We start from the raw sequence: 12,960 nt of genomic DNA on the forward strand, positions 1-12,960 counted from the left end.
GAGAACACAGGTCTTTAATTCACTCAGACCCACTGTATGATTTTTCCCCCAGCGCCAAGGATCGAACCCAGGACCTTGTGCTTGTTTGGCAGGTGCTCCTCCACTGAGCTAAATCCCCAGCCCCACCATTTTGTTTCAAATCAATCTTTTAGACAATAAAAAAATATAATATTAATTTATTTTCATTTTATTGGAATAACCACATACATTCCTTTACAATGTTGTATGAGCACTATAGAAAAGTTGAAATAGAACTTGTGATTCCTCAGAGCCTATATTTGCTGTCCATCTCTTTATTATTTTTATTATAATTACTACTAATTATTATTATTATTGTTAAGACATGGTCTAGCCCAGGCTGTCCTTGAACTCACATTCCTCCTGGCCCCACCTCCTGAGTGCTGGGATTATACATTATGTACCACCACACCTGGCTCTATTATACCACTGAAGAAAACTTTGAAAAAGGAAAAAATTACCTACTATCTAGTAAACTAGAAGAATATTTTCATTTTTGTATATTACCTTTTAGTTTTGTTCATATTCAAATCATTTTCACAAGCATATTATAATATGCCATTTTGCAAGCTAGTCTCTACCTCCCTTGCTCCCTCCTTTTCTTTTTTGTTAATCATTTGTTTTTATTTATTTATTTTGAGAGAGAGAGAGAAAGAGGGAGAGAGAGAATGGGCATGCCAGGACCTTTAGCCACTGCAAACAAATTCCAGACACATGTGCCACTTGGTGGATACTGGGGAATCGAAGCTGGGTCCTTTAGCTTTGCAGGCACGTGCCTTAACCACTAAGCCATCTCTCTAGCCCCCTTCTTTTCTTTTTGAAAGACATCTTGCTGTGTGCTGTATAACCCAGGCTGGTCTAAACTCATGATTTTCCTGCCTCAGCCTCTCTAGGGCAGGGGTTACCACCAAGCAGTATTACACAGAGCTCTCCAGTTTCCCATAGCTCACGTTCTAGCAGAAATATTTCCATCACACCACATGCTCCTGTTAATAGTTTCCCCCCCGCCCCCCTAAGGTAGGGTCTCACTCTAGATCAGGTTGACCTGGAATTCACTATGTCATCTCAGGGTGGCCTCAAACCCATGGTGATCCTCCTACCTCTGCCTCCCAAGTGCTGGGATTAAAGGCGTGCGTCACCTCGCCCGGCACTGTTAATAGTTTTAAATGGTTACATAGCACTGTATATTTAGGCAATGAATAACATTTGTTCAAATCAGTTCTCTAGCATTCTGTATTTAAATTTTTTTATTTTATAATTTTAAGCATATAGACGTCACTGAAATGAACATTTGAACTAATCTAGATTTTGTTTTGATATTTCCTTGCTCAGTTGTTTCTTCAGATAATTTCTAAAAGTGAAAACACAGGTATGAAAGCCTGAGCACTGACTGACATAACTCCTGATTTTTGTGCCATAAGGTTTATAAAGATCACCTTAATTTACACTCTCGCCAGCAAAGCGTCATTTTCCCACAACCTCACCAGGCTCTGGGGGCCACTAGGCTAAAGGAAGAGGTAGCTTACTTAGCAATTGTTTGCATCTGTTTAACTCCTGTAAAGTTGCCCATGAGCTGCTCTGCTCTTTTTGTTTCCTCTTGCGTAAATTGCTATTTTATCCTTTTGACCCATTTTCCATTTGATTTTTGATGTTTTTCATATAAACTGAATGAGTTATAGAGTGACACAAAAACAATAACCACCACTGTGTAAGAAATCTTAAAACCCAAGGGTAATTGTGGAGGATGTTATAAAAAGAACAAGAAAAGAAAAATAACAGAAAGTAAGATCAGATGGCATTGGGGAAAGGGTTAGTGGAATTGGGGTACAAATTGCCATGAAATATGAAATTGAGCCCCCCAGTTTGTAGGGTATTAAACATGTTACTTGGGGCCAGGGGGAACTTTTCCCAGGAAGTCTCTAAAACAAACATAGAGCAGGAGAAAGAGTATGCGCTGGGAGTCAAAAATCCTGGTTCTAAACCTAGTTTAAAAAAAAATTTTTTTTTGTTTATTCTTATTTATTTGAGAGCAACAGACAGAGAGAGAAACAGGCAGAGAGAAAGAGAGAATGGACGCGCCAGGGCTTCCAGCCACTGCAAACGAACTCCAGATGCGTGCACCCCCTTGTGCATCTGGCTAACATGGGTCCTGGGGAATCGAGCCTCGAACCAGGGTCCTTAGGCTTCACAGGCAAGCGCTTAACCTCTAAGCCATCTCTCCAGCCCCTAAACCTAGTTTTGCTATGATGTTCCTGTGAGGTATATAGAAGCAGTAAGTAGTGGAGAGAGTGGGCTGGGGTCTCATGTGAAATTGAGTATTGGCTTGGCCACTTAGAACTTTAAGGGAATTGGCCTCTCTCATCCAGTGTTAATTTCATTCCTTTTTAAAAAATTTTTTGGTTTTGGAGGTAGAGTCTCCCTCTAGCCCAAGCTGACTTGGAGTTCACTATGGAGTCTCAGGGTGGCCTGGAACTCACAGCGATCCTCCTACCTCTGCTTCCCAAGTGCTGGGATTAAAGGCGTGCGCCACCATGCTTGGCTGTGTTTTGCCTGTTTTAGTTTGTTTAGCTTTGAGGCAGTCTTGTCAGGCAGCCCAGACTGTATCAAACTTGCAATCATCCTGCTTCAGCTATCCAAGTGCTAAGGTCACAGGTATGCGCCAGCACACATTGGCAGTCCCAATTTTCTGAATTGTGAGCACAATCATTCCAGCCTAGGTTGAATGAGAATTTTTGCAAAGCACATAGATGCTCAATAAAAGGCAGTTACTATGACTTCCCTGGAGTCAATGACATAGCCAGTTAATGAAGGTGTGGAGTAAGTCATTTCTAGGACCCTCTCTCAATGGAAGCTCTCTAACTCTTTCCTGGATGGTTTGTCTTGGAGACTCTTTCAGCAAGTGATGCTAACAAATTTAACCAAATTAAGGGGTTGGCAAGGCTGAGGGGCTCCATGGATCCAGACACATCCTAGCAATGTGAATCTATGCAACACCATAAAACACGTCTACACCCAAGATCTCCCCTAAGCGGAAGACCATGCCCAGTGTAGAAAGTAAAGAGGTGTGGTAAATATAAATATATAAAAATATATTTATATACAAATATATAAATATATATAATATATATGCAAATATATAAATATATATAAAAATATACAAATATAAAAAAATGTAAAAATGGAGAGGATGGTCTATGCTCTAAACTCCCAAAAGTAGCACAACATAAAGAAAATATGGTTTAAGGCCTGCTGTGGTGGCACATGCCTACGATCCCAGCACTCTGGAGGGAGAGGCAGGAAGACTGAAAGTTCCAGGCCAATCCGGTGTATATAGTGAGTTCTGGGCCTGCTGGGACTATATAATGAGACTCTGTCTCAAAAAAGAAAGTAAGGAAGAGAGGGAATGAAAAAGGAGAGAGACAGAAAAGAGAAAAAGCTGGCTTACTTCTATCTTCCCTGCAATCTCCAACCTTTTAAACTTGACCCCAACAATAAACAGAAGAGGTCTGAAACCACAGAGAAGCATGAGAGGAGCTAGGTTCCAGGAGCACACGTTTAAATTGTTACAAGAACCCACATGGTGACGGAGAACAAAAACTGTGATGGTAGCTGAGTTTAGATAGCGCCATTATTATTACAAGAAGACAGCTCTAGAATGCCATTTGATGTTATTAAGGGGAATATGACATTTCTTTCCTTAAGAGACCTTTTGCCTCAGCCATCCTGACGTGTCATCTTTCCAGACCCACTCTGTTGCTGGTCTTCATCTCACCCCCTCTGGACATTTAGAGCACTTTACATATGTTACCTAACGTAGCTATTGACATGCCTGTCTATTTCTTTAAGGATGGTAAGCGATTTGAGGATCGAATCCATGAGTAATTCACTTTTGTGTCCTTCAGCATCACAGTCAGTAAATCTTTGATGAGCAAGCTAGAACATAATTTGCCCACTGTTAGACCCCCCTCCCTAGTCTATGCCAGGTCCAGAGTCTCAGAGACCAGCAAGACAACTGAAATGGATTCAGAATAGAACAATAAAACCAAACGACTAAAAAAGGAGGGAGAAACAGAATCTGTATGTAGGTGGGAGGAAGGTTGAAGAAATTCAGCCGTTCATCCCGAGGCTGGTGAATACTACCTAACTCGCAGGGAGAGCCCCTGGGCTCAATCCCCAATTTAAACAAACAAAAAGAACAGATAAGAAAGAAATTCAGCCTAAGGTAGCGAACCTTGTGATGTTGCCAGCACCATCAAATGTATTCAAGGCATGATGTTAAAAGAAGACCTAAAATTCTTTCATCGGAGAGAAGCAAGATAGGGCTCAGAGTTTAATGGGCAGTAGGAGAGGAATCTGCCAAAGAGCTTTCAGAGTTAAGTCCGAGGTAACTACCATGGATTCTTTGGTCCTCACTCATCTATCAGTAAATAGTGATGATACAAATGGCGGCCCATCATTTAAAAAATTTATTTGTAGGGCTGGAGAGATGGCTTAGCAGTTAAGCGCTTGCCTGTGAAGCCTAAGGACCCCGGTTCGAGGCTCGGTTCCCCAGGTCCCACGTTAGCCAGATGCACAAGGGGGCGCACGCGTCTGGAGTTCGTTTGCAGCGGCTGGAAGCCCTGGTGCGCCCATTCTCTCTCTCTCTCCCTCTATCTGTCTTTCTCTCTGTGTCTGTCGCTCTCAAATAAATAAATAAAAAAAATTATTTGTAAAATAACTGTATACTTTTAAGCTTCAAGATGTTTTTCCCCCTAAGATGCTAATACCTGTGGCTAGGGAGATGGCTCAGAGGTTAAAGGCTCTTGCCTCCAAAGCTTGTGGGCCTGAAGTTCAATTCTCCTGCTACCCATGGAAAAGCAGATGGACAATTGTTTGCAGCAGCAAGAGACCCTGGTGCACCCCCACCCGCCACATACACACACACAAATCAATAAATTAAAATAAAAAAAGATGCTAAAACCTGTTTTAAAGGAGGAGGGGGATTTAGTCCAGGAAGAAATTGTAGAGACTCAAGCCTGGGATTTGGATAGAAAATAGGACCAGCCCAGAAAACGAGACGACCTTTGATGTCTTGACGATCAAGGACTGTGGCTTAAGGACCAGACTCTTAAATCATGTGACATTTACTGCCCCCGATTAAAAAAAAAAAACAAAAAACCCTTTTCTGGATCAGTGTGAGTACTTCAAAATGGCAAGATTCCAAAATCAGTCTTAACTTTCCAAGGGCAACATTTGGAAGGCTTCCTGAGTTTCTAGAAGGGGGCAGCTTAATGGTTTTCTCCACCCCACCCCCAAATTGTTAAACACTACTCCTTTCCCCAGCCCAAGTTCATGCCGAGGGCAAAGGGAATGAAGCAAAGAGGCTGAACCTGCAGCTAAGATTAGAGTTGCCAAGGGCCTAATTTTAGGTCCTTGCTACCCCAGCTGACAGCTTGCAACGCCGGCTTGGCCATGACGACCACAAGTGTGGCCGTGAGCCGGTGCCCGAGAGGGGAGGACAGATCCCTGGCCATCTGTAAAAGCAATTAGCTTGCTGGTGGGTGTGTTTTGAGAGGGACTACTAACAATTTCTCCTTCAACAAATGTTTCTTCAGGTGTTCAAGAGGCAATCAGGGAAAATGTCAGAGCTTGGCAGACATTCCCACACGCTTGCCATTCTCATATTCACGCTTTCCCACTTAACAGTGATCTCCAAAGAGGAGACTCATCTTGGAATTCCTAGCCTTTTCATAACCCCTGATAAATTTCCTCTGACTTTAAGTTTACCGCCACAACCGAGGGAAAGTATCAGCTAGGACTTAACTCCATGAAAATTGGCAGAGAATTATGGGAGCGGCTCTCATTTTGTGGGGCATTTCTACAGCATGTTTCTGCCAGGGTTGAGGCTGTCCTTTGCTCTCTCCACATATTCGCTACTTGCAGGTTTCATGCTTTAATTGTCTTCTTCAGAGGACACAAAAGAAGAGCTGGCGTCTTCCAGATCAAAGGGGAAACAGAATATATTTTTAAAGTGACAACTCTGTTATCCTGGAAGCAGAATTGAACCTAGAATAATAAACTGATATCAATACAAGCCCCTAAACGATTCTATGCTGAAATGCTACTAGAGAGCAAAATCTCTTACCTAATTATGGCAGGCAGGGTACTTCTTATGCATTCCTCACAAGAATATGTCTGACTTTTTTTTTTTTTTTTTTGCACAATTCTCATGCCTGTGGCAACCTACCTCAGTGATGGAAATTTTCTGTCCTTGTAGGTTAGGAGCTGGACTTACTCTCTGGAGCTCACTGTCTCCAAAGGAGGCTGTTAAAGAGATTTTTTTTTTTTTTGACAGGGGCAAGGCAAAAAACAAAAACAAAAACAAAAAAAGCAGATTGGCACTGCCGGGCCCAGGAAATGCAACCCTTAATGGTTGGTGTGCCTTTGGCGAGGGCCGCTGTCGTGATGGTGCACGTTAGGCTTTGGTGGTTTCTTTCTCTCCCTCTGTTTTTCTCTCCAATTTTCCTGGAAGCTTTGCTCGTCGGTCTACTCACCTCACATCCTAATGTGGATCTGTCTCTATGTGTATTTCTACACCTGCCTCAAGCACACACACACACATGTGCACATGCACTTGCATGCACACACATACACACACAATCACCCTCCCTCGCCCCCTGTCTCTTGGCACTGGCCCTTTCATCTTCTCCCTCAGGGATTGGAGATGTCGCTGCAGGAAGTGCTTGTCCGCCGAGGCAGCAGCAGCAGAGCCCTGTGGCTTTGACAAACCTCATTTAATTGGGAGGAAGCCAGGAGAATTTGAAAGAACTGAAACATCCACGAAACTCCTTTTATCAGGCATAATTTAAACTCTGCATGGAAAAACCCCTGTATGTATAAAGAAAAGTCAACTTCCCTCCTGCTGTGAGCTCTCCTCACCCGCCCCCCCCCCCCAGCACAGGCAGGCTCCGGCAAGATTCCATCTTTTCATTTTTCTAAAAGTGTCAAAGTAGATTTGGACTCTGTGGCGAGGTGAACAGAGAAGGAATACAGATTTCTCTGTCTCTCTCATCCATGTGCATGTGTGCGTGCGTGTTCATGTGTATACATGCGCACGCGCGCGTGCACACACCCACGCACCTCTAGATGCATGCATCACAGCCCCTCTGTTGGCTGCTCTACTTCAGATTGTCCGGGAAGAATCAAAACCCAAGTTCCTAAAACCACCTCAGTGTGGACAATGCTTACGTCTTAATTACCTTTCAGCGGGCAAAAGCTAGTGCCCAGCAGGACTCAGCGTGTGCAATAAAAGACCTTGGAGAAGGCAGATGGGAGGAAGCTTCTTTGAGTAGAGAACTGGAAGTGTGTGTGTGTGTGTGTGTGTGTGTGTGTGTGTGTGTGTGTGTGTATGTGTGTATGTGTGTATGGTGTGTGTGTGTATGTATGTGTGTGTGTGTGTGTGTGTGTGTGTGTGTACCTAAACATGCATGTAGAGTTAGGCGTTCCAAACCCAAAGAACACTGAGAAGGAGGGATCCTGGGACTCAGATTGGGCCCGGAGGATGGAGGATGAGGATGGGAGCGGAGGGGTTGGCATGCTGTGGGCCAGAGGTGACAGGCAGGGAATGAGACCTGGAGGTGTGCTGCAATCAGTGCCTTTCATTCCCCCCCTCCCACCCCGCCGCATGCCAAGCCCTCCCTCCGCTCCCTCCCTCCAAATTCCTCTTCAGATTCCCTCCAGTCTCATCCAGCTCGCCCGGGCTCTGAGCTCTCCTAGAGTTTCTCCTAGAGCTGCCGTCAGCGCAGTCTCTGAACATCTGCAGCTGATTACGCACAGATCCCAGCTGCTTAGATATGATTTGTGCTAATATGTGCACGAGGGCGCCCTGCTTCCTCTTCTTCACCGCTTTTCCTCCCGCCCCACAAGATCCTTGAGGCCAAGGACTAGTCTCTTGTTTTCCTCAACTTTTTTACGGCACTTCATAAGTCCTTGACACTTAATGGCAGCTTAATAAATTCTAATGACTGACTCTTCTCACTGGGTTAAGTAAGATATTAACCTCGGTTGCATGATTATGATTATTTTTGGAGCTCTTAAGTGACTGACTTTAATATTGAAAAAAAAATTCTCAATAAGTCCCAAGCTCAGAGATTTGGGCTGTTGCAGGACAATAAATGAGATATGGTGAAACTGCCTTTGCAGACCTTGGCACTTTGGGTCAGGCTGGGCAGTAGCTGCACCCTCTGGCGTAGTGGGATGATGCCACCTCCCACCACGGCCCCCTCTTCCCAGGCTGAGTCCCTTAGGCCTTCCTGCTTGGCTTTCTTTTCTCTGGCTTGGGACTTCAAAACACTATTTTCATTTGAATAGTGGATATTTTCAAAGAAAAATCACCTAAGGATAGTTCTTTCACCCCACCAACTCGAAACAGCCCAGGCCTTGACCTCACCGCCCACATCCTCTGCACAGCCCTTCCTGGCCACGTTCTGAGAAACACAAGGAGAGCTCCTGCCACATGACCCCTGGGCAGATTTCAAATTCGGAGGATGACTTCAGGCTTAGGCAGCAAAGACAGATTTCAGGGTAACCTGTGTTTGCAGTGGGCGGCCAGCCTAGGAGGATGCTTCCCTTCCCCCAGCGCTCCCCCGCCCCAGCACTTCCTTTAGCAGCATTGTGTTACCAATCAAGAAAGGCCCAGCTTGCCTCTCTGACATATCCATGTCACCTATCAGCTTTCTCTCCATGGAAGAGAGAGGGGCTTGTTAGAAACTTGGGTCTTGCTTCTCCTGGCACATGCCAGCTCACACAAACAACTCGGCAGCAACTTTCATCTTAGCGGATTTCTAAGTGCAAGCTTGGATATGTGAGATGTTTGCATCATTACAAGGAGGTCTTTGTCACCTCTTGCCACCGGTGCTTCATGTCGAGAGAGCCTCAAGCAAAGCTCAGGCAAGATTGGGTCTCATCTTGCTTCTAGAAGGCAAACTAATCTCTGACTTTTGGGTGCAAATTGCATGATGCTCTAGCATTGAGAGAAAACACGTTAAGACACTGAGACTTAACACATATGTCACACACACACACACACACACACACACACACACACACACACTCACCATCAGGAAGCTGGTATAGCTCAGAGGGTAGGGCACTGAAATAGGCATGAACGAGAGCTTCCTGAGCAGAGACCCGATCTTTAGGGAAGCCTTTTAGCATCTGGGAGGCCAGGTCTTCGGCTTCAGGAACCCCATCCAGCCTGGAAAAGTGGAGAGAAAAACAGTTACTCCAGAGGGCCATCATTCTGGAAGATAAACTGAAAAGAAAGGAAGGAAGGAAGGAAGAAAGGAAGGATGCAAGGAAGGAAGGGAGGGGGAAAAAAGCCTAAAGAAAATGAGGCGGCTAGACTTAAAATAATGTTTTAAATAGAACTTTCCGGGGCTCACCAAAACGGGTGGTAAGTGGAAAAATCAGCCCCACATTGAAATTCTTACCTGTCTGTCACTCAGATGCAAGGAGGAGGTGTCAGTTTTCCGTTGCGCAGCCCCCCGCCCACTGTGTCTCTGGACACCATGGGCGCATAGAGGACACAGAACAGTAATTATAGAAGCAGAAATGGATAACTAAGGATGCTTCTTGGAGGGGTCTAACAGTCCCAACCCAGCAGAAAGGCCCGGTTGACTATGTTCCAGGCTCTAGACTCCAAAGGTTGAGCAAGCACAGGGTTGTGGAAGGGCAAGAAGGAGACAGGCAATTCTGGAGAGTGACGCTTAGGTAGAAAAATACCCTAATGGGCAGTGTTTCTGAGGCTCAGTCCCCAGAGTTATGAGCTAAGAAGCTCTCTTAGTTCTCCTGGAGCTTGACCTGAGCAAGCATTAAGCACCCAAATCACAGGAAGGACGAATCTTCACGTTGACCTTACGTTGATTTATGTGTTTGGAGATGAACAGACACATTTATTGAGGAACTATTATGTGCTAACAGGTGGCCGGCTCTGGGAAGTACAGGGCCAAAGTGACTTCTGTCAGCTTCTCTGGTGGAGGACTTCATCGCACAAGGACATAGACACTGCTGTGAAGATGCAGGCCTCCCTCAGATCTGAAAGTCTGTGTCCTTCCAAAATTCATAGGCTCAACCTAATCACCAAGGTGATGGAGCTAGAAGGCTTTGGGAGGTGATCAGATCATGAGGGAGGAGTCTTCGTCATAGGGCCTTGGGGGAACCCCCCTTCCACCATGTGAGGACACACCAAGGGGGCACCATTCTGAAGCACAGAGCTCTCGCCAGACACCAGATCTGTTGGCGACTCATCTTAGACTTACAACCCTCCCAAACTATAAGTAATGTATTTCTGTTGATTGCAAATATCTATTTTTTAAATTTATTTTTATTTTTATTTATTTATTTGAGACCGACAGAGAGAGAGAGAGAGAGAGAGAGAGAGAGAGAGAGAGAGATTGAGAGAATGGGCACACCAGGGCTTCCAGCCACTGCAAACGAACTCCAGACAATGCACCCCCTTGTGCATCTGGCTAACGTGGGTCCTGGGGAATCGAGCCTCGAACCGGGGTCCTTAGGCTTCACAGGCAAGTGCTTAACTGCTAAGCCATCTCTCCAGCCTGTAAATATCTATTTTTTGCATTTTGTGTGAGAGAGAAAGAGAGAGAGACAGAATTGGCAGGCCATGGCCTCCAGCCACTGCAATTGAACTCCAGATGCGTGCACCACCCTGTGAGCATATGCCACTTTGCATGCTTATGTCACCTTATGTGTCTGGCTTAGGTGGGACCTAGAGAGTTGAACGTGGGTCCTCAGTTTCTGCAGGCAAGTGCCTTAATCACTAAGCCATCTCTACATCCCTAAAGTATTTTTATTATAGCACCTCTGATACCTGGCCTAGAATGGGAGGAAGTAGTCAGGGAAAATTTACTTGATATTTGAGCCAAGAGGTAAGGAACTAGAATCTGGCAAAGGATAGGCCTTTCTGGCAGAGATGTGTGGTACTCATACCGGCTCTGGGGTAGGAGGGAGAAGAGTGAGTTTAAGGAAAGGAACCAGAGGACTGCCATGAGTTTGGGGCCAAGCTGGGCTACATAGTGGGTACCAGGCTAGCCATGACTCTATAGGAAGAACTTGTCTCAAAAAACAGAGACATTTGGAGGATAAGTTCAGGCTCCGGCAGCAAGGACAGAGTCAGGGTAGGCGGTGTTTCCAGTAGGCAGAGAGGGAAAAGTAGCCAGCAAAGGTGAGGGGCCTGATATGAAGCGGGAAGAGGTGATAGGAGTCTTGTGTGTCTTCACATTACTAATTTACTTATATTTTTTGAATGTCTGTTAATGTGTGTGTGTGTGTGTGTGTGTGTGCATATATGAAGAGGCCAGCGGACAACTTTAGCTGTCATTCTTCTCAAAAGGTATCTCCCTTTTTTTTTTTTTTCTATTTTTGACATCTCCACACATGCATATAACATCTTTTTGTCTTATCCCCCTCAACTACCTCCCATTAATGCCCTTCTTCTTCCCCATGAATTCACATCTTTCCATGTGTTTTTTTTTTAACCCATTGAGTCAAAATAGGGTTGTTGGTATGATCATGGGTAGAAGGTTATTTCCTGTGGAGTGAACAACTTTCAGGGGCTATCGTTTTTTTTTTTGTTTTTTTTTTTTTGAGAGAGAGTGTGTGTCTCTTGTTGGTTTGGACCTTACCAATTAGTCCAGACTGACTAGCTAGCAAGACCTAGAGATCTTTCTGTCTCTGCTTCCCAGCACTGAGATTATAAACATGTGCCATCCTGCCGCCCAACATTTTCCCATGGATTCTGGGGATTAAATTCAGGTCCTCAGGTTTGTGAAGTGAGCACTTTACCAACCGAGCTATCTCCTTAGCTCTTAAAGTCTTTATCAATCTAATGCCAATCGCTTAAGTACACCCATCTCTAGAAAAACAAATAATTTTTAAGTTGAAAGTACAGAGAGAAAGATCTCAGGAGACAATGAACCACAGGGCTAAGTGCCAGACTTGCGGGGCCATGAACCAATCAGGCAAAACCTAGAGGGGCTTGCTTAGTGTCAAATTCATATACCGACATAGAACAAGCAAGAGCGCATGGACTTCTGGGATATGCCATCATGCAGGGATGCTGGAGGTCCTGACCAGCAGTTGCAATGTATGTAAGTTTTGCATAGGAAACGTTCAAGTATCTGCTTCCCAAGAGATGAAGCTGTTTCCACAAACAGGTTATCACTCTAATTCCAGAGTAGTTGCTTCATAGGCAAGACAGAGAAGAAATCTGGCCTGCTCACTAGTTGTGACCTGAAGGAAGACCAGAAGGTCCATTCTCCATCCCACACACCCTGCCCCGGCCTCGTGAGCACATCAGCTTCTGCTAACCCGCCATTCAGCACACGTCAAGTATGGTTGCCTTCAGCAGGATGAGACAAGAGTTTCATTTGCTTAGTGCTCTGACTTTGAGTATGACAATCTCTTATCCCTGTTGCCATCCATGACCACAGCAGAGGATGAGGCTGCTCACCACGAGTTTGCCTGGGTTATAGACAGGGAAAAGTATGTGCATAGGGGAGCCATGTTTTTAGTGTTCGGAGTATAGGCTATGTGGATGCCCTCAGTAAGAAATATCCAACCCTGGAATCAACATTAGAGAAGCTGTCTTACAATTTGCCAATCAGTATCAACAGCGATGTGATTGCAGGCTTTCTCTGCCCACCTTAAAGAGATCATGGGAAGCCCTCAGCAAGGCCCTGGGTCCATTTCACAGTCTCACCGCACCTCTGCTGCTCTTGGCTTAACAACGCTTATAACCTAAATCCATTGACCATCCACACAAGCCTGTGTAGGAGATGAATCCTGGCCCCTGGTTCCTCTACTTACTTAATTGGCTGACCCTGGACAGGCTGTTTTGTTTCTCAGAGCCTCAGTTCCCTCTTGTTTGACACAGGGATGCCACTT

The 12,960-nt window shown here is 45.0% G+C and overlaps 1 protein-coding gene across 5 annotated transcripts in view; it reads right to left on the reverse strand.

Annotated features, from left to right (window-relative positions):
* The window catches only part of Cdk15 (cyclin dependent kinase 15), a 125,555-nt gene that overhangs the window by 9,865 nt on the left and 102,730 nt on the right, over positions 1-12,960 (reverse strand). For all 5 annotated transcript variants that reach the window (XM_045148491.1, XM_045148488.1, XM_045148489.1 and 2 more), the window contains exon 12: positions 9,114-9,253. In XM_045148491.1, coding sequence (XP_045004426.1) covers positions 9,114-9,253 — 140 coding nt within the window. The remainder of the gene's footprint in view (positions 1-9,113; positions 9,254-12,960) is intronic.

The sequence above is a fragment of the Jaculus jaculus genome, chromosome 4 (genome assembly GCF_020740685.1).
Source record: "Jaculus jaculus isolate mJacJac1 chromosome 4, mJacJac1.mat.Y.cur, whole genome shotgun sequence".
Classification (NCBI taxonomy): domain Eukaryota; kingdom Metazoa; phylum Chordata; class Mammalia; order Rodentia; family Dipodidae; genus Jaculus; species Jaculus jaculus.